The 22,156-nt window shown below is 50.3% G+C and overlaps 1 protein-coding gene across 2 annotated transcripts in view; it reads right to left on the minus strand.

Moving 5' to 3' along the window:
- The window catches only part of myot (myotilin), a 114,651-nt gene that overhangs the window by 5,700 nt on the left and 86,795 nt on the right, over positions 1–22,156 (minus strand). The window contains exons 9-14 of one of the 2 annotated variants that reach the window (XM_051934209.1): positions 15,354–16,175; positions 14,392–14,536; positions 13,462–13,560; positions 7,573–7,616; positions 441–573; positions 50–257 (exon numbers count right to left, since the gene is read on the minus strand). In XM_051934209.1, the coding sequence (XP_051790169.1) occupies positions 50–257; positions 441–573; positions 7,573–7,616; positions 13,462–13,560; positions 14,392–14,536; positions 15,354–16,175 (1,451 nt within the window). Of the gene's footprint in view, positions 1–49; positions 258–440; positions 574–7,572; positions 7,617–13,461; positions 13,564–14,391; positions 14,537–15,353; positions 16,176–22,156 lie in introns of both variants that reach the window. The other variant, XM_028814523.2, reaches the window with a different exon arrangement.

Consider the following 22,156-nt stretch of genomic DNA (forward strand, 5'->3'; position numbering starts at 1 on the left):
ACGTGAGGCCATCAGGTGGGGACACGGTGGAGCCCCCCGTTCTCCTTACCGAGGACTTCCATTTGCAGCGTGAAGCGGCTCTCTCCGGCTCGGTTCTTGGCCACGCACTCGTAGACCCCTGCATGGTGGGTGGTGACGATCTCGATGATGAACGAGTGGACTCCCTTCTCGCACACCAGCATCTTATGGAAGTCATCGGGGCGAATCATCTTCCCATTCAAATACCAGGTGACATCTGGAGTGGGCAACCCCGCCACCTGCCAACAAGAACATAAAGGAGTAGAATGGAGGGGAGCCGAGCAAGATGGCCACCAGACTCAACCTGAACCCATTGGCCAAGTGGGGTGCAGCCATTTGATTTTTTTTTTTTTTTTTTTTTTTTTTTTTAACACAAAGGACCTTTCAGGTGGAACAAGAAAATGGACATCTGACTTGCATACCTTGAAGTCGATCCTGCAGAAGCGGCCTTCCTCCACGACGAGGTCTTCAGGGACCTGCAGGAAGCGAGGTGCGTAGTACTTCTCCTGGATGGGAGCCGCCTCGTCGTCCTCCGAGCGAGAGCCAGGCCTGCTCCTGAGAAAGAAGCAAGACAAGAAGTCTGGTGAGATGGAGGGGGGGGTCCTAGAAATCACCTGACAGAGAAAGAAAGCCAAAAATGACAATGAAGGGACCTTGAGGTGTTTGGCGTGGCACAGCAAAATGTAATAATGTTTGTTATCCACGTGCCAACACACCTTTGAAGGATTAGGACAACGCCAACTCCTCATCACCAACCATAAGGGAGCCAAGGCCAGAATGGAGAGCAGACATCAGAATGGGGTGCCACCTGGTGGGCAACAACTGCAGTCCGCTTCAGTGATCACGAGTGGAGTTTGCCACGTGGCAGGGTGATCTCCTAAACCCTTGCCAACCAAGTTTGCCATTTCACCCCCTCCAACCAACTCTCAAGTTAAGCACAAATCGTCCACACACAGCAGGTAGGGAGACTGGACAGCATGATGGGGGGGCTGGAATTGGGGCTCAGAAGATCAGGTGCTAAAGCCCCCACCCTGTGGCCTGTAGTGCTAGGATAACTGGCAGTGCCACTCAGATGAGACAGAACACAGAGGGCATGACTCCTTTGGACATCTTTTGTAAAGTGTAGGTCTTGGCTAAAATTGTCCGTCATGTTCTGGTCATTCTGGACCCTCTAATCATCTCCTGGCTCTAATTAGTTGGTGGTGAGAGAAAGAGAGCGCGAGTGCCAATGGATGAAGTGTGGCAAGCATAGTGGCATACAAATGGCTGCCAGGTGGATGCTGCACATTTGTGTGAGTTCTCTATAAAGTGCTTGGAGGGTCTTGGAAAGCGCCATATAAATGCAATACCTAGGTGGGCGGGGCTGGATGGGTGATTGACAGCAAAATGTCACATGCTGAGCTCTGCAGTCCATGAATCCCAGCAACATTCAGGTTACACTTTACAAGGCTGGGAAGGTTCCAGAAGGCAGATGGAGACTCTCAAGATACTGGATATAAAGATCGTCAGCGTGGCTTACTTCACAAGGCGCTTCTCCCACAGCCAACACAAAGCATCATGGACTCTTCTGAAAGTACGGCTGTGGGTCATTCCTTGTTAAGTAAAAATGTTCCCGGCCATCTGCGTGCGTCTTGTCATTTCCTGCTCGGTGCTTCGTCCAGTATTATTATCCTTAATGTGTGCTACCAGCATCAGGTGGGTTCAACACTAAGCAGTCAACGTCTGCGGTGCACCACTTATTGGAATGTATGTAGTAACATACAGTGCATGCGTCATTCCAACAGATGGTGCATCAAAGTTTTGTAGTCATGCATTACAACAGTTTGTGTTGTGCCATCTGTTGGAGTGACAAATGCAACAATATTTCCCCATTCTGTGTCATTTGTACAAGCAGTGTTAATGTTTGATGCACCATCCGTTGGAATGAAAAACTGCAATGCAGCCACTGGACACCCCGATAACGCAGACAGACACTTGTCCTATCATCAAGGGGGATTGTTGTGAAGTGGCAACAATTCTGCACAGCTTGGCGCAACAGCCAACTTTCGTATGTTTTCCTCCTACCAGTTCTTTCTTCTACTTCTTTGGGGTGAAGACTCCACATTAGCATCAGAAAACTACACAATGGCTACATGAATGCCAGTTTGCAGCTCAGGGGGTCGTCAAGTCGTGACTGTCATTCACTCCCAAACATGGCCGCCTCCTCCTCCTCGAGGGTGGGCATTGGCCGCTTCACAACAGTTTCTCACGTCCTACATGGCAGTGGGACTCGGGCTTTTAGTGCAATTCCTAGGAGTCATTCAGGGTCACAGGGTGAATACGGGCACCAGACTTCAACTTTGCCACACACTCCAGTGGTCAGAGTTCCCATCCCGTTACGAGCATCTCCAGGATGATGGCACAGTTTGGGGTGAATTCTCAGAACAGACGCAGCATGGATTAAATGCAATTTAGTCACCGTGAATGTGGCACTCGACTGGGAATCGTTGCCTCGCAGGCAAATTTGGGTTCAACATGGTGGCTGTGAACGCAGCATGAAGTTTGAGCAGAGCCGTGGCCAACGTGCAAGCTGTGAAATTCACAAACGAGACCCCCTGCACCCTCCGGCCTCGTCCTGCCGATGTTACCCAAGCCAGTTGGCCCACGGCCTGTTTAACCAGCCTGGTCACGGGCAGCGCCGCACAGATTCGTATGACGCAGGTGGTGGAAATACAAGACGCGGCCGTCAGCCCTCATGCCGCTCAGGCCTTTAATTGTCTCTAACAGACGGAGCCAGCCGTCCATTGACGTTTCTCAAATGCCCCCTTTTAGACTTTCAAGGGGTTTGGGGGAGAGAGAGACAGAGAGATGGCACACACTGATTAAGTGCCAGGCGAGCCAACCTAAATATAAAAGCACATGGGCATGAAAACAATCTCTGTTGAAGGACAAGGCTGCCTGGCATGGGTAGCACAGGATTAAGGGTATCAGCAGCTTTATGTAGACCCTCGGCAGTCACCACGTAGCCATGCAGACCACAACAATGGGGATTAAGAAGTGGGCCCAGTTTTATACTTTGGCTGCCAGTCTACTTCAGGGCATACTTGAAAAAGAGCCAAAATGGGCACCTGCTGCCCACACGTGGAACAAAAAGCTCAGCAGTGAGCGGATGGCAGTGAGCCAGTTGAACTCCTCACACACACACACACACCAGTCAGGGTGGAGGAGAAATGGAGGACACGCCGATGAAGAGGACAAATAAAAGGAGTCTCCTGGGAGGGGCACAGCAGCTGCGGCTTAAGGTCTTCTCACAATCAGGATAGGAAAACGGGACACAAAACTGCAGATCAAGTCCTAAGCTTGACGGGGGAGCTTGGCATTGTACTGCATTTGCTGGACGTCTCCTCCGACGACGCATTTAACGGTTGGTTCCATTTATTTTTGCCACCCCCCCCCCCCCCCATAGGCAGGTCATGGGACTTGCTCAGGGTCACACAGTGGTGTCAGTAGTGGGATTTGCACCGACAGCCTCCAAGTCTTGTCAGGTATTGCGCCTTTCTTTCATCTCGCTCTTTAGGTAGCGTCCCGTGTGTCCTTTACAGTGCGGCCGTTCATCGAATCGTCGATGTGTATCTTGACTTATGTCACATTTGCTGTCACTTGTTTGGCGGACACCGTTCAGCATTGATTGTTAGAATTCCTTTCGGTTCTCCAAGTTGGAGCACCGGCAGGTCATGTGACTTGCTCAGCCGAGGTCACACAGTGGTGGCAGTAGTGGGATTTTTTTTTTTTTTTTTTTAACTCCCAAGTTGAGGGGGTGAAGTGACAGAAATATGAAAGGCAGTAGATGGGGTACAAGTCTGAAAGGCACCAAATAAATTCTGACATCCTGCCTTGTGTCGTATGCCAGCCAGGATAGGCTCCAGCAGACCACCACGGCTTGGAAAATGGCCGACTATACAATTCAAAGATGAGAAAGGCACTGGATAAGCGAGGTGTAGAAGACGCTGGCTGATCAATACGTACAGCTGATCAAGCAGAAAGCCTCAACGCGACTTTTATTGTTGCATATTTGGCAGATGAGGAGACTTTAAACAACGGGCAGCAACTCAATCTCAATTGTTGGGCGCCGGCAGGTGATGCAACTTGCTGAGGGTCACTTGGTGTCAGCAGTGGGATTAGAACCCACAAGCTCAGGGTCTTAAGTTAGAGACATGAAAGGTGACAGACGATACATCGATATGAAAGGCACTATATAATAGAGACTGAGGGGGGGGGGAAGCACCGCTGAATAGATGTGCCTGTGCAGAAGGAATGGCCGAAATAATATACAGATGTCAGACGCTATATAAATTATTGATTTGGCTGATACCTTTATCCAAGGTGACATACAAATGAGGGGCAGTTAACTCCATTTTGTTTGTTTTTTTCCCCTAACTTGGAGGGCCGGCAGGTGACAACTTGCTGAGGGTCACTTGGTGTCAGTAGTGGGATTTGAACCCCCAACCTCAGGGTTTGAAGTTAAGAGAGACATGGAAGGCAGTAGGGTAGTAAGTAGATACAAAAGGCACTATATAAATTCAGATTCTCATCTGTACGTTTACTTATGATTGTGTAAATGGGTCTCCCTTGTGGTTCTGTGGGAGGAACCCCAGGAGGCAGGGCCACCATGATGTCACCGCTGTGGGCCCGCCCTCATTCTTTATATTGTGCTTGTGCAGGCGTCACTGACCAATGAGTGTGATGAACTGTGCAATGAAGAATTCTCTTAAAATATAAGGAATGGGGTGTGGGGGGGGGGGGGGGGGGGGGGGGGGGGGGGGGGTAGGCGGTGATCCCACACAATCACGCAATCCCGATGTTTTAGCATCGGTGTGAAAATTTGCAGCTGTACAATTTCTGAATGTAAATTTTGCGGTGCTGCGACAGGCTTCTGCTTAATCAAAATCTGATGCCACCGTTTTTTTTCCCTCCAGTTACCAACACGGCGGCTCCCATTGGCTAAAAGTTACGTAGCGTGAGGTCACATGACCCTTTAAAGATGAACTCTGCAATCGAGAACTCCAACACCGGGCACACACTCGCTCGCTCGACTTCCTCATTCTACCGAGTCGCTCTCCAACTTTGATGTCTGCTTTACGATTCGGCTTTGGTGGTCAGGATTTGCTCTTCATGGTTTTGACTCGTTTGGTTGACCTCCCCGTTTCGTCTCCTTTTGCCTTTCATCTTTGATTTTTTTTTTTTTTATATAAAAATTGATTTATAAAAAGATTCTTCTTGGCTTGGCCACTTAAAGCCTGAGGTTTTGATGGTTTCCTCTCCCTTGGAAGGCATTTTCTATCTGGGACCCTGTAAATTACATTTTGAACTGTTAAAGGCCTGTGCCCAGTGTTTGGGGCGCGCGCCCCCCCCCCCCCCCCCAAACTCTCTAGCCAGGCTTCATCCATGGAGAATGGCGACACTAATGGGGTCAGAGTTCTAAAACTTGGGGTCCCACACAAAGAGCGGGAGGACTTGCTCCTGGTCACGTGGTGTCAGCAGTGGGATCGGAACCCACAACCCAAGTGTCTGAAGTTACAGGGCGACCCACCATTTCGGACAGATGACGCCACCCTCGATCACATACTTTGGGGGGATAAGACCACCACCAAAGCAGCTAAATGACGCCTGGCGTGTCTAATACCTCATCTCGCTCTGTGCCTGTGTGGACGTCACAAACACATTAAGGTCTGAAAGTGAGGACTGTGACACACTCGCTGGATTTTAGTCACCTGTTAGGGGGGCCAATGCTGCGTATTTGTACTGAAGAACTTGGCAGTTTAATATGTCGACAAAAGCGCATCACAAACGCCGCATACAGGAAGCTCCAAATCTCAGGCCTGACCGCCGACTCGTAGCCATCGTGTCTCGTCTGGAGCGAATACACAGATGGCCACGTGTGACGTCAACGAGATTTGAGAGACTGGTCTGGTTTTTTTTTTTTTTTGGTGCCCACGAGCCAATTTAGGCCCCCCAATGACCCTTTGGCTCTCCTAACATAACCAGGGCAGTTGATGGTGTGGACATAGCAGGAAGGACCCCTAGTGAGAAGGAGGGTCCTTTTAAAATAGTAAGGGGTGGCAACTCGCACATCATCAGTGCTGCCAAGGCAAGACTGGCACATGCCATGGCTTGGTGTCCTCGGTCAGCCTGCAGTTCATTTATTTCGAGGCAGAGTAGCGTTGGCAGACAGGATGGGGGGGGGGGGGGGGGGGCTTGTGGGTAAGACAACTGAACGAGCCTTCCATGTTTCATATGGCCTGTGCTATTCATTGTAACAGCAATCACCAGGTGCCAGCAACAACCCACTCAGACACTGGCATCTCTCACCAACCCTGCACCACTGAACTCCTCAAATGCAGGCGGCAGTGTCTGGAGAAGTCAGGTGGGAGGCTAATGAAGGTGGGCAGCATTGGGATGGGTAATGCATGAGGCTCATTAGCATAGTCCTTATATGGGCATTTCAGGGTGCCAACAAGGAGGTGCATTCATGTAGGCACACAATTTAAAGAAACTGCCCTGAAATGTGCAGTTCACATTATTTTCATACTCAAATCCAGAGTTTTAGAAAGGAGCCCCCCAGTCTGGTTTTGCTGGCCCTCTGTGTGTTCAGAGCACGGTGAAGAAATTCTCAACTTGCACTCCGACCAACATCTTCAGCGATCACTCGGCGGTCTTCACTTTATTGCTACTAACCTTTCAGTCCCATCAGTGCACAAAAAAATCTGTGGGCACGACGAAGGGTACCTTGGTAATAAAGGAATCATTTTCAAGACCCCCTCACTTTCCATGCAATTTTTGGGAGGGTCCTCACAGCGGGATGCAGTAGGGTTGGCTGTCCAAGTATTACCACAGATGGACATGGGAGGGGGTCAGGTCAGAGGTCACCACAGACTGATGTGACATGGGATGGGCGGTCAAATGTCCGAGTGTTCAGATGCTCGATATTCTCCAACCTGTGGCACAGGAGGCTGGCACCTGGGACTGCAATATTGGGTACCCAGTTAAGTAGCAGGACATCACAGGACCCTTTATAAAGACTGGCAGTACTGGGTACCCCGAAGTGGTGAACACCCTGTTCATCTGAGGGCCAACGCCCAGAGCCAAGCGGACCAAATGTGCAGGTCTTTGGGATGCAGCAGTGAAAGCAAATGGCGGTCAACCACCAGGCCGGTGGAGAGAACATGGGAACCACGAACAGGAGGTATGGGATGTGGACACCAAGATTTTGAAAACAGGGTGGCTGCAGAGCTCACCATGCCACCACGGTGCCACCTGGGAACTTCCTGTTTCCTGCTACGTTGACCACATGGGTTACAATTAGTGGGGCCGAGGAAATCAAATGAAACAAAAAAAAAAAAATACAAAAGTCATCAAGCAGACTCCTAGAACATTCACAGTATGACGTCAGTCCACTTTGTCCTTCAGTTTTATGAACTGAACCCCCCAATTTAAAAACCACACTCCATCATCATCATCACTACCCAGGGTCACTCCACATGCATTTTGGAGAGCCAAACTAGAAGTGAGCCTTACCTGATCTGCGCCGTGTCCGCCTGGTGATCCTCACGTGACGTGCCCTGCAAAGAGAAGAGCAGGAGGTTTGAGATTCACTAGGAGAGGCGCTATAAAGGAGGCACAAGGCCACCGCTTCACACACGACTGGACATCGTGTCAAACTGTACTGACATCGAAGGAGGAGCGACCCCATCAATCACATGGACCTTAAAAGGGTCCTAAAGAAAATGAAGAGCAGTCCTGACCACCAGGGGGTGTTAGTTCAAGCCGGACAAAAATGGAAGAGGAGGGACGACATAGAAGGTACTAGAAAAGGATGATGGGCAGGGCCGGATTTTCCTATAGGCCAACTAGGCTTCAGCACAGGGCCTCAAGATCAAGAGGGGCCTACATTCAAATTGTTAGCAACATTATCTCTCATGTAATTTACAAACTTAAAAATGGAAGGTGAAAGGGCCTCATAAGTGGAATAGCCTAGGGCCTCTTCATATAAATCCGGCCCTGATGATGGGCATTGGCACACTGAGCTCTCATTTCATTAAGACTGGCACAGTGCAAGTATGGGGACATTTAAAGCACCTGAGCATGAATTGATGCCAGTTCAAATCTAAGTTTTGGGGCAAAAAAGCATGCCAGCTGCTTCTACCCTTCAGTTGTGAACCTGCGGTCAGACAAACCAACTTGAGATTTGCAATATCTGTGTGTGTACTGCTCATCTTTACCCCCTTCATGACAGGCGACTTCCACACACCACCACTTGGTGGCGCACTTTCCTATGAAATGCAGACTTGTTTATGGTTGCTAAGGTGGTTACCGAGGACATGATGCAGAGATCACATGATGAATTTTGTCGCCGCCCTCCACCTTAGATGGTGGAGCACCAGAGTGGGTTATCTAATCATTGGGTGTCTTCCAAAAATAAAATGAGGAGGAGGAGAAGGAGGAGGAGGAACGATTGAGGGTTTAGGACAACACAACAGTCAAAGCTGGGACCTTCGGTATTGGTATGGATTTTCAAACTCTGGTTTTGATGGTCGGTTTTTGTTTGAAAGGGAAACCTCACAGCTGCATTTGGACTTTAATGCTATTGTGAGTCAAGGGCTCACTAGGCAAAGCCACACACACACACACACACGTGGATTCAGAAAGTCTTCAGACCCCTTCACTTTTCACTTTCCATACACAGTTGCAGATTTAATTTTAAATAAATTTGGACTGAAGATGGCAGCTGACAGACACTGCCTGTCCAATTTAAAAGGGGCTTAAGAGGAGCTGCCAGGAAGAACGAGGGCAAACTGGCCAAATTCAGGTGTGCCAGGCTCGTAGAGACTTGGCAGCAGTTCCGGCTTTGTTTCTTGTATAAGAGTACAGTAAAACCTCAATTAGCTGTCACGGCCAAAAAATAAAATGCACGCCAGTGCCGACCTATTACTGTACTACTACTGCGCGCTTGCACATTGGCAGAGGCGGCCTTAGGGCTGGGTGGTCTCATGGCCTGCTGGACCCCCTGCAGATTTTATTTTTTTCTCCAGCCATGTTTTTTTTTTTTTGTTTTGTTTTTTCTGTCCTCCCTGGCCATCGGACCTTACTCTTATTCCATGTTAATTAGCGTTCTCTTATTTTAATTCTTAGTCATTTTTTCACTTTTCTTCATGTAAAGCACTTTGAGCTCCATTTGTATAAATATTTCTGTCGCACGTTAATAATGTTGCGGGGCGTACGGCTGACCAACCCCACGCAGGACCAGTTTTGTCAAAACGCTGTTACCGGTATGTGTGAACTGTATAAACTTGCTTGCGAATTTAATAAAAAATATATATATATATATATATATATATATACACACACACACACTTGAGAATAGAACTTGACAAATCCACTCGAACGCGACACGCGGACCTCAAAAGCGAGGCCCCCTTAGGCGCGGTCACCCCAAACACCGCTCTTGCACATTGGAACAAGTCTCCCTTTGTGCCAGCGCGTAGCGTCCATCCCCAGCAGCACAGGGTCAGTTATGTACATTCAGTTTCAATAGCGCTTCAAGTATGGCTTCAGTTTACGGAATAGGAAGAAGAACAACAACTGAACGATATAAAGTGTGATGCGGACAACATTGAAAAACGTGTCGAAAATGGAAACCACTGACGAGAACGTTAGTTTGTATTACGATTTTCTTTTTAGATCCGGTTATGTTTTGTTAATAGATTGTGCCGTGCAGGCCACTCGCGAGGTTCTGTGCGGGAGCAGAAGGGCGGAATGAACGCTGAAAGTGATGGCACGGAGGGAGGGGCGTCTGTTGGGCGGGGCAGAGATGATTGACAGGAGTAAAAGGAAGGCGCGGAGTCGGGAGACAATAAGCGGGATTGTCTGCGGTACAGAACAAGAACAGGAGTGGCATGAGATCAACTGATGGGCAGGGAGAGCTGTCTTATGGTGTTGGAGATGAGGGCCATAACCAGATAACCGAATATAAGACAGGGCGCCATTAGTTACGGCACGAAGACTCCAAGTAAAACGTAGAAAAACTCCAGCAGTTGCGTTTGCTGGTTACGCTGGTCATTACAATAATTATATGAATCCATCCATCCGTTTTCCAACCCGCTGAATCCGAACACAGGGTCACGGGGGTCTGCTGGAGCTAATCCCAGCCAACACAGGGCGCAAGGCAGGAACCAATCCCGGGCAGGGTGCCAGCCCACCGCAGGACACACACACACAGGCCAGTTTAGAATCGCCAATCCACCTAACCGGCATGTCTGGACTGTGAGAGGAAACCCAGGCAGACACGGGGAGAACATGCAAACTCCACGCGGGTCTCGTAACTGCGAGGCAGCAGCGATACCACTGCGCCACCCGTTATATGAATTAAATTTTGTTAAAACTACTTTAATAGTTTTGTAAATAATAATTCATTACATTTATATAGCGCTTTTCTGAATGCGACTATACGCTAAACTAATCTACTGTACATCATTTTTAAAGTGGTTGCTCAGTTGTCCGTCTCATCGGTCACAGCCACAGTCCCGACCCTGACGGATAATCGAGGTTTTACTGTATTGTATAAAAGGGTCTCAATACTTCCAGGAACTAACTAGACAGACAGACGTGAAAGGCACTATATAAATAAATAAAACACACACACACACACACCACAAAAAACACACTGGAGACGCCACTTTCTCATTGTGGATTATCGACCGTTTCCGATTGGTTTAAAATTATTAATAAAATAAAGAAAAAGAGAGAACCGAACAGTGAAAAAAAAAAAAAAAATGAGCTAGCACTTGTGTCAAACGTACGTGAATCCTCTTTAAAGCCGTCTGCCTGCATTTAGACACACAGTAAGTATGTGCGAGTATTCATCAAAATGAAGTACGGCGTTTTGTAGAAGAGATATACAAGAACGCCACAGGACGACAAGATTTAGGGAGGATTTCAGAAAAGAAAAACCCCAAATTAAAAAAGAGAGACTTCATAAATAAAAATAAATACTCTAAACACACCCACCCAGCCGCCCATAAACACGCGCTCGCACCCCGGTGACGTCACCGCCCGCCATTCGGCCCCAATTCCACAATTAAAAGGCGGCCTTTGCGCACGTGCCGAGGGTTCAAAGAAGCTTTGGATTTCCCCCCCACCCCACCCAAATTAATTTTTTTAGCTCCTCCCACTGGCGGCCCGATTAGCAGCTCGCCGCGCACGCCGATAACACGACAATGTCGCCGCGTCACCGCCTCTGGAATGCCTGCAGCCTGGCGCATGTCGACCGAGCGTGCCGAACGGACACCCTTGCAGACCCCCATGACCTTCAATTTAAATTTTTTCGCGACTGGATTCGTCCCATATATGAAGCCGAGTTGATCTCATGTCACTTTCTAGTCAATGGCCCTTTCTACACGTAAAAATGGAGAAAGAAACAAAATATCTGCAGGCTAAAAGATATAAACACGAAATAATAAAACATTTAAAAGGCTACAACGACATGAAATCCCCATCTAAAATGCATGGAGGTGGGGGGAATATACAGTATATGCTTTAAAAATAAATAAAGTGCCAAAGTAATGCTTTAGAGTAATGCCACATGGCATTAAAGAACCAGCCATATTAAGGTTCACCCTCCACACACTTTGGGTGTCTTATGGAGTATGTGCTCCACCGTTGGGTTTAACAGGAGGACCCCCATGCCATGCAGTCACTCAGGACGGGGTCAGGGGGGTTCTGATCGGCTGCATCCTGCCAGACATTCAGCTTTGTCCAAAAAACACCTTTTGAAAAACCCAAAGTCCTACACAAGGAAGCAGCGGTGGCAGGTGGGCTTCTGGGGCCCTTAGCTGGTGGTCCCGAGTGTTTAGCCCCTGGTCAATCAGAACCCCAAAGTCTAATGAACAGCTCCTTCTAACCTCAAAAGCATCCAAGCTTACAGTAGGTAGCCCTCGGGTGCCCCCCCAGTTTAGTCATCAACAGCATGTCAACTTCACCAAGTACCTCTAAAGCAGCCCCCCCCCCCGCCCCCTTTTAGCAGAAGGGCTTCTTGCAGGCACTTTGTACGACTGCCCACCACTCTGCCATCACCTTGGTGACACTTTGGACTGGGCCACCATGCAACGTTCTCTCATTTGCTGCCAGGTTTGTGGGTTTTCTTGCATGTTCTGCCCGTTTCAATGGGATTTCAAGTGGGGTCTTTGGTGGCTGAACCCTCCATTTCTTCTTCTTGAGCCCCTTCCTTGGTCTCATTTTGGAAGTGAAAAGGTCCATTTGCAGATCAGACAGATGGCCTTGAATTCTTCACCATCGCACTTTGACCAGACCCTGAATTCACAGTCGACTGGAGGACTGCAGGTGGTCCAAACACTGACCATGACCCGCCGCTCCGCTTCAGCGGCCGCGAAGTTCTGCTCCCAAAATGGCATCAAATCCATTCACTGCTGCTGTGGCCACACGACTCCCTTTGATTCACCTGTCCAGAAGGCCGGGCCTTTGCAGAGATGTTCAACACAAAACTGCCAGCCAAGACCCCCTGGCATGCAGGTCAAATGTATGCCATCTCTCCGAATTCTAGACGCATGCACTTTGACACCAACCGTTGGTAGAGTTACCTGCAGACCCTGCCATAAAACGAAGAATTTTAGGCCGAATCTGCTGGGTAAACGAGCAGAGGTTTGAAATCCACGCCACTTGTGGATTTGCCTTCCAGCGGATGGATGAATTTCAAAGAACTTGGGGGTCCTTTACAGTCCCCTTGACAGACTGCCGGGCACCCCGATGGCCTTGGAGAGCTCTTTTGATCTTCTCATGTCAGACACAAGGAGAGAAACACCACTAGACGCTCGACATCACAGGTTTAAAGACCACCACCAGGTCGGGTCCACCTGCAGGCTCCCTAAGGAGGTTCTCGCCATTGGCACCTCATTAAAAATTAACTGAAGGGGAGGTGAATGGAGGGGGTGGACAGACCTGCACTTGTGTTCATTTATGGGATTGAATACATCATCATCACATCAACTTGGTGTCATTTGTTCAAGGGTGTCCCCTTTATCTGTGAGCTCGGTTTACATGAAGCTCTAATGTCAGCATGCTCAGAAGGTCCTCCCTTTCCATAGGGTGCTTTTACTTTTGCACACGACAGTTTTTAGAACTTAGAATTCAATAAAAGTGGACAACTTGGCTACTTCAGGCTCATCATGGCTTTTGAAACACTAAGGTGGTCTGCTTTGATGGCCATACTGCGCTAAAAAGGTGAACCTCCAAAGCTCAGCGCCCGAGCCGAGACGCTCCTTCAGACTTTTAACAGCTCATTTGCCACCCAAGAACTGAGGAAGACCTCCGGGTTTTTACTTCTGCTCTTATTCATGTCACATGGTCATTTAATTTCTATTTAAGAGACGGCCGGCCTTCAGTTGTGCCCACCTTTTCCGGAGCGGATTCTTCTGCATTGTGGATGTCGAACACCGAAGCAGCGTTGTCAGGGCCCAGCAGACGACGGGCCATCCGCTCCTCGTAGGTCATCTTCTGGAGAGAGAAAAATAAAATAAATAAATAAAAAATAACCAAACGTGTGAAATGTAGGGTGGGCGGGCACACAGACAGAGAGCATTCACCTTGGCATCAATGTTTCTGCAAAGCCACCAGGTGAGGAATCAAGTCACCCTCCATTGGGGTCACCAACCTGCCTAATGTGTGCCACTGGACACTCAAATTGTACCCCAAATCAACATTTGGGGTCAGGGGGGCTTTAAAAAGCTGCTCTTCCATAACGGGTTAGAGTATTGCCACTTAAGTGGGGTTTGGGGTGGTGTGGGGGTGGCACTACATGAAGTTTTCATGGCTTTTCTCCAGCCCCCCTCATTTTATGGTGTTGGGACACCCATCTCTGACTAAAGGACTATGTTAGTTCTTCAGATCTATCGGTGGGTTTTACTGTCCTGTGATTCTAAGCCCAGGGCACATTTTAGTCCATTATGAACCCCACACTACTTTAACCTGCAATTCCATGGCACGTCAGTAGGTGGTGCTGCACAACGCCCTACACCGATATCCACAGGCACGCTCTTAGCTTATTCTTTAAAGGGCTGTTTGACAGGTCAGTTAGAACTGCCCAGTCTGAGAATCCAACATGGCGGCCACAACTACGGCCTGACAGACCCAGCATACCGGGTTCAAGTCCCATACCTAATCGCGGCCTTTACAGGAGTTTGCTCCGTTTCAAGTATCTGCAAAGAAATCTCGTTACAATTTGACTGAAGTGGTAGTTTTTTTTATTGGAAGACTGAGTAAATGAACCAAAAACTGTCCATTAGTGCCCCCCCCCCATAAAAGTGCCCCCCATAGCAGGCTCACCTGGCTCCGGTTTTTCCTCCGTGCCTCCTTACATCTCAGCTTGTTCTCCAAGTCTTGGATGAGTGCGTCCTTTGTGCCCTGGATCTCTTCATCGGTAGCACAGTGAACAGGCTGGAAGGTCTTCTTCAGGGTCGTTCTGGGGATGCTGGGAAAAAACAGAATGGGGGGGGGGGGGGTTCAGAATGTGATGGCCAAGAAGAAACTCTGGTTTTGGTGGAGAATAAAAAGGTCATAAAGATTCTCATACAGTGGGCTTCATTTGGGGTATGGGGGGGGGGGTTTGGGGGTGCAAAAAAAAAAAATTCACAATCCATATGTCTTATTCTGTGCCAGGCTCACATCACCACTTTTTTTTTTTTTTTTTTTTTTTTTATATATATATATAAAAAAAGTGTGGCACTTCCTGGCACTTAAGTCAATTCAGGCTTTTGAATGGAAGACCCCCAACCCACCAGCCTGAATTTACTCGAATGCCCGTCGCTCTTGGGCACTAATCTCAGTTTCTGAAATTTTGTAGCAAAATACGCACATTTTGAAAATACAAGAGGAGAACGGACATGTGGACTGTGCCAGGAGTGCATACCTGGGTGGGTTGGTGGGTCGGAGTAGGATGCTCAAAAAAGTGGCTGGACCCCCACTGCCCAGATGTACATTATTATTATTTGGTGGGCACCTTCATCCAAGGGGTGCTACACCATTTGAGATACAAAACAAATGTAGCCAATAGGAGCAGAGGCAGGTGAAGTGATGGGCTCAGGGTTAGATGGTGTCAGTAGTGGGATTGGAACTCCAGGGCTTTAGGTCTTAACCATTACAGCACACGGCCTGTGTGCGCACGCACACACACAGTATAAAAAAAAAAAAAGGTGCCCATAAGGTGGCACACTTGCATTCAAAGTATACCCTTTCGGTCAACACCCCACAAACTGGGTACCCCCAACCCCACCATTCCCCTCACTCACATGTCCACGGCAGTCGATCTGCGGTTGTCCGGAGGCTGTGGTGGCAGCACAGACACATGAAGACTGCTTGGCGTGAGGGGCTGCTGGACTGGGCTCCTGGGCGAGGAGGGAGACGGGCTGTGAGGAGTCAGAGAGCAAGGAGATGGGGAGGAAGAGCGAGGTGCCATCTGAGGTGGTGGAGGAGCAGCAGCAGATTTCAGAGGTGGTACGGAGGGCACAGGCTTTGCCCGAGGGGCAGAAGGTGGCTGGGAAGGTAGGATGGAGCTCAGGAAGGCCGCGGATGACTGTACCTGCTGGGCACTGGGCACCGCTTTGGGCACCAGGCTGACTGTGGAGCGCTTGGGCACATAGGTGGGGGAGGCTGGCCGAGGCGGTGGCTGATCCCTTGGGGAGATGAGCGATGAAGAAGGGGTGGAAACCGGCGAGCTGAGGGTGGACGCTGGGGAAGACTTGTGCCCATTTGAAGAGGATGACGAAGACGATGTCGAGAGACTTGGTCTCGCCTGAAGGCTCTCGTAGCTGGGCGCCTGAAAGTGCGGCTGCGACTGGATGAAGTGTCGGGGGCGCTCGTAGTTGAACATACTGGGGGGGTAGGTGGTCGGGGAGAAACTGGGCAGGTTAGCCACACTCATGTCGGCTGAGGAGTCACACTTGCCGCTCAGAGGGGTGGCACTTGGTGGCAGCAGCGTCTGTCGGGGCTTCTCTGAAAAGGGGGACGCTTGGAGGTCTTTACATGGACTCTGGAGAAAAGACACTTCGGGGAGACGGCCTGTCCCCTTCAGTTCGGCGCTGTGCCAGTCCTGGTGAGGGGCGGAGGTATCACTGTAAACAAAGGAGGGGACACAAGTTATTGAAGTCACCAATATAGCGCCTTTCCATGTTGGGTGGAGGATATCCATTTTACTTCTGATGGTTACTTTTGTCACTTTGCCCTGTCACACTTGTTCCCACACTTCCCCCCCCTACCCGATTAGGTTTACCCACTTTGTAAGTCACTTTGGATAACCACACGTCAACGTGAGGAGCTTTAGGACAGTCTTACTGTGAAAGGCGCTTTCCTTGGCTCACGCCACGCTGACGTTTCCACCGAGTCTGGGCTTCACTCCAGCAAACGCCCGAGACTCGCAATTGTCTGCTGAAGTCGCTGACATATTTAGAAAAATTCAAGTGCCCTTCCTGCCCCTTTGGCACACCAAGTGCTGATCTAGCAGGTTCTGCCAAATTACGCCCTGGTGTGTCTGTGCCAATCAGTTGTCCACACTGTAAGCAGCTGTGTCAGTCAGAAACTTCCAATCATGCAAACTGCTGGTCATGAAAGGCACTATATAAAGCTGGGCACTACCCCTGCTTGGCATTGCCAGGCAGTTCGCACTCTCACAGTCATGATTGGAGTTACTGGGAGCTCAGAAAACTGAAGGTGCTGCCCCTCTGGGCTCGAGTTGGTCAGCACCAGACAAAGATCACATCAGACAGAAACAACCCCCCCCCCCCCAATACCTGGCATCACAAAAAACAAAGGTGATTGGGAATCCCACACGTTTAAAACGCTTGTTACATCATGCCAGGCCCACAAACAGGCCAGAAATTCCAATAAATCCTCTCCACCTTCAGATATGGAGCACATCACTGCCAAACAAAATGGCTGCACGGGTCTGGCCCAGTCATGCGCCAGTTAGGCCAACTGGTAGCCTGCAAGTGGCTGCCAAATGTGCACCCCATCTAGGGTTGGGTTCCTGCTTGGTTGTCGAGGGCTGCCAGGACAGGCTTAGGGCCCCCCTCCCACCATGACTGAACTGGGTTAACGGGGACCAGTGGCATTTTTGCATTAAAGGGTCAGTTGGCACATCACCTGCCCCTTGTGGTGGAATGGATGGTGAAAGGCAAAAAATGAAAAAGCGTAGCTCATGTGGCACAGACACGTGTAGCAGTGCTACGAATTAAAGGACTCCATTTCCCAGCTGCCCTGATTGAGGAGGGCACAGGGGTCAGATAGCCGGCTAAACAGTAAAGGAGGTCCTTCATTTTGCGTCAGTGTTCACCCGTCTGCTTTGCCATCTGCACCATCCGCCTTTTTCCTGGATGATCACCTGTATGGACCGCCTTGAGCCTGCCTGGCACACAAGTAGGGTGTCTGATTTACTACACATCTTTGCGCCGCACTTGGGCCCATTACGCAGCCTCATTGCCCAGCCGGTCCTTCAGATGGGACGGGATCAAGGAATGATGCCAGCTGTAGCACACTTCTACATTAGGGAGGCGAGAGGGAGCGATGGGCTGGCTTCCCATCAACCATCCAGGTGTGCTGGACCACCGCTACATTCCACATCCAAAACCTTCAGCTGCAGCCCACAATTAGCGTCTCCCTTTATCATCATCATCACTAAACCAGCTTGACTTACATGGAGGTCTGAGGTATCTGATTATCCAACACCCGGCGGCTGTCAGTCTCGCAACTAAGCACATTCCAGTCTTAATTACCATTCAGGAACAAACTCGCACTTCTTGAATTTTGGAAAAACTGAGGGATTCCAACCCAGACGTTGGATGGATGCTTTGCTGAAGGACAAGCCCAGCAGCTCCACTCCAGGAGCGTCTTGTGCCGTATGGTGGGAGTCTTTTCCCTCTCCGTGTATTTGGAGGACATAAGAAATGTGACAAAGTGACGGGAGACCATTCAGTGCGTCAAGGCCTTTTGTTAAGCTGTCCCCACATCTCCTCCCAATTCTTCTTAAAGGTTCGAGATTTCTGCTTCATCTCCATGTCTTGATAGTTTGGTCTCCGATTCTCACAACTCTGTGTGAAGAGCAGCTCCCCGTCTTCAGTTCTAGCTGCACTTCCCCTTCATTCCCACCGATGTCGGAGTATCTGATTCGCTCTCGAGCTGAAAGAATTTGGTTGGATCTCCTTTAAAAATCAATGCCTTTGAGGATTTTTAAAGACCTGCAGTGTCCTCTGCTCTACTAAACAGTTTAAGCCTCGGAGTGTCACAGTCGGACACATCCTTCATTCCCATGATGCACTTGGCTACTCCGCTTCAAGTGCTGCTATGTCTGTCTGTCTGTCTGTCTTGTGCCAGTGGTGACCAGAACTGCAGACAACACTCCAGAGGTGGCCTGCACCAGGCGGGTATCACTTTCAGATTGAATGGAATCATTACCCGAGAATGAGGCACACGATTCAGTCATTCGAGATTCTAGGTCTTATTTTTAAATGTGCTTTAATTGCCATTACATTAGGTATGAATTATTAAAATTACATGATTTGAATGTGATCAAAAGGGGGTTTATTGAAGAATGTGTTGAAAGTGCTGCACAAAATGGGGGGGGGGGGGGGGGGGGGGCGCTGTGGGGTGACAGTTTGAAATGGGACCCAAATTGTGTAAACCGCACATAAATGTTAGTCACATCAGCCTCGGAGGTTGGAGGGGTGGCATCATCAAGGAGTCACCAACAGAATGAGCGGGCATTCTGTAATGGAAACAAGTAGAACTGGACGGTTTGGGGTACTGTAATATAAAGGTTTGCTCTGTAACAGGAGAAGGGATGAAATAAAGGAGTAAGAGGGGGTTGGTCGCTTCAGTGCAAAACCAGCTACAAAGATTGGAATGTTTGGGATGATAGCGAAAGAATGTGCAAAAACTTGCTTCTCATAAAGAGTTTCAGAATGTTATGGGAATACAGTCAAGGCCATGTACTTGATTTTCACTTCGAGGGGCTTCATTGCAAGCAACGCTTGTTATTGTGTGTCTTCTGATACTAGGCACCATCTCAGTGAGGGCCAAGTAGAAGAAAAACAATACTGCGTCCCGTGGAAGGGTGTGTGCTGAAACTGATCACTTCTGTATACACTGCTTACACGTAAGCCATTTTGGGTAAGGACACTCAATTAGTATATAAGGGAAGGTTCCGCCCTCAGTTTCTTCGGAAGCTCAACCGTGGGGAACGTGCACACCGCCCGGTATTGGACCAGGCTCACGAGTTGATCCTCTGACGAGACTGACACGCGGGCTCCCTCAGTCTACTGGTCTAGGATGATGGCTCTGGGTCTTTTGATATTACTGTAAGTATAGTATAATTCATCCATCCATCCATTGTCTCCCGCTTATCCGAGGTCGGGTCGCGGGGGCAGCAGCTTGAGCAGAGATGCCCAGACTTCCCTCTCCCCGGCCACTTCTTCTAGCTCTTCCGGGAGAATCCCAAGGCGTTCCCAGGTCAGCCATGAGACATAGTCCCTCCAGCATGTCCTGGGTCTTCCCCGGGGCCTCCTCCCGGTTGGACGTGCCCGGAACACCTCACCAGGGAGGCGTCCAGGAGGCATCCTGATCAGATGCCCGAGCCACCTCATCTGACTCCTCTCGATGCGGAGGAGCAGCGGCTCTACTCTGAGCCCCTCCCGGATGACTGAGCTTCTCACCCTGTCTAAGGGAAAGCCCAGACACCCTGCGGAGGAAACTCATTTCAGCTGCTTGTATTCGCGATCTCGTTCTTTCGGTCACTACCCATAGTTCATGACCATAGGTGAGGGTAGGAACATAGATCGACTGGTAAATTGAGAGCTTCGCCTTGCGGCTCAGCTCCTTTTTCACCACGACAGACCGATGCAGCGCCCGCATTACTGCGGATGCCGCACCGATCCGCCGGTCGATCTCATGCTCCATTCTTCCCTCACTCGTGAACAAGATCCCGAGATACTTGAACTCCTCCACTTGAAGCAGGATCTCGCTACCAACCCTGAGAGGGCACTCCACCCTTTTCCGGCTGAGGACCATGGTCTCGGATTTGGAGGTGCTGATTCCCATTCCAGCCGCTTCACACTCGGCTGAGAACTGATCCAGAGAGAGCTGAAGATCACGGCCTGATGAAGCAAACAGGACAACATCATCTGCAAAAAGCAGTGACCCAATCCTGTGCCCACCAAACCGGACCCCCTCAACGCCCTGGCTGCGCCTAGAAATTCTGTCCATAAAAGTTATGAACAGAATCGGTGACAAAGGGCAGCCCTGGCGGAGTCCAACTCTCACTGGAAACGGGTTCGACTTACTGCCGGCAATGCGGACCAAGCTCTGGCACCGACCGTACAGGGACCGAACAGCCCTTATCAGGGGGTCCGGTACCCCATACTCTCGGAGTACCCCCCACAGGATTCCCCGAGGGACACGGTCGAATGCCTTTTCCAAGTCCACAAAACACATGTAGACTGGTTGGGCAAACTCCCATGCACCCTCCAGGACCCTGCTAAGGGTATAGAGCTGGTCCACTGTTCCGCGACCAGGACGAAAACCACACTGTTCCTCCTGAATCCGAGGCTCGACTATCCGACGGACCCTCCTCTCCAGGACCCCTGAATAAACTTTTCCAGGGAGGCTGAGGAGTGTGATCCCTCTGTAGTTGGAACACACCCTCCGGTCCCCCTTCTTAAAGAGGGGGACCACCACCCCAGTCTGCCAATCCAGAGGCACTGTCCCTGATGTCCATGCGATGTTGCAGAGGCGTGTCAACCAAGACAGTCCTACAACATCCAGAGCCTTGAGGAACTCCGGGCGTATCTCATCCACCCCCGGGGCCCTGCCACCAAGGAGTTTTTTGACCACCTCGGTGACCTCAGTCCCAGAGATGGGGGAGCCCACCTCCGAGTCCCCAGGCTCTGCTTCCTCATTGGAAGGCATGTTAATGGGATTGAGGAGGTCTTCGAAGTACTCCCCCCACCGACCCACAACGTCCCGAGTTGAGGTCAGCAGCGCACCATCCCCACCATATACAGTGTTGACACTGCACTGCTTCCCCTTCCTGAGACGCCGGATGGTGGACCAGAATCTCCTTGAAGCTGTCCGAAAGTCGTTCTCCATGGCCTCCCCAAACTCCTCCCATGCCCGAGTTTTTGCCTCAGCAACCACCGAAGCCGCATTCCGCTTGGCCTGCCGGTACCTATCAGCTGCCTCCAGGGTCCCACAGGACAAAAGGGCCCGGTAGGACTCCTTCTTCAGCTTGACGGCATCCTTCACCACCGGTGTCCACCAACGGGTTCGGGGATTGCCGCCACGACAGGCACCGACCACCTTACGGCCACAGCTCCGGTCAGCCGCCTCAACAATAGAGGCACAGAACATGGCCCATTCGGACTCAATGTCCCCCACCTCCCTCGGGACGTGGTCGAAGTTCTGCCGGAGGTGGGAGTTGAAGCTACTTCTGACAGGGGGCTCTGCCAGACGTTCCCAGCAGACCCTCACAACACGTTTGGGCCTACCAGGCCTGACCAGCATCCTCCCCCACCATCGAAGCCCACTCACCACCAGGTGGTGATCAGTTGACAGCTCCGCCCCTCTCTTCACCCGAGTGTCCAAGACATGTGGCCGCAAGTCCGACAACACGACCACAAAGTCGATCGAACTGAGGCCTAGGGTGTCCTGGTGCCAGGTGCACATATGAACACCCCCATGCTTGAACATGGTGTTCGTTATGGACAATCAGTGACGGGCACAGAAGTCCAATAACAAAACACCGCTCGGGTTCAGATCGGGGGGGCCATTCCTCCCAATCACGCCCTTCCAGGTCTCACTGTCATTGCCCACGTGAGCATTGAAGTCTCCCAGCAGAATGAGGGAGTCCCCAGAAGGTATGCCCTCTAGCACACCCTCCAGGGACTCCAAAAAGGGTGGGTACTCCGAACTGCTGTTCGGTGCATACGCACAAACAACAGTTAGGACCCGTCCCCCCACCCGAAGGTGAAGGGAGGCTACCCTCTCGTCCACCGGGGTAAACCCCAATGTACAGGCTCCAAGTCGGGGGGGCAATAAGTATACCCAC

This window comes from Erpetoichthys calabaricus, chromosome 11 (genome assembly GCF_900747795.2).
Source record: "Erpetoichthys calabaricus chromosome 11, fErpCal1.3, whole genome shotgun sequence".
Classification (NCBI taxonomy): Eukaryota; Metazoa; Chordata; class Cladistia; order Polypteriformes; family Polypteridae; genus Erpetoichthys; species Erpetoichthys calabaricus.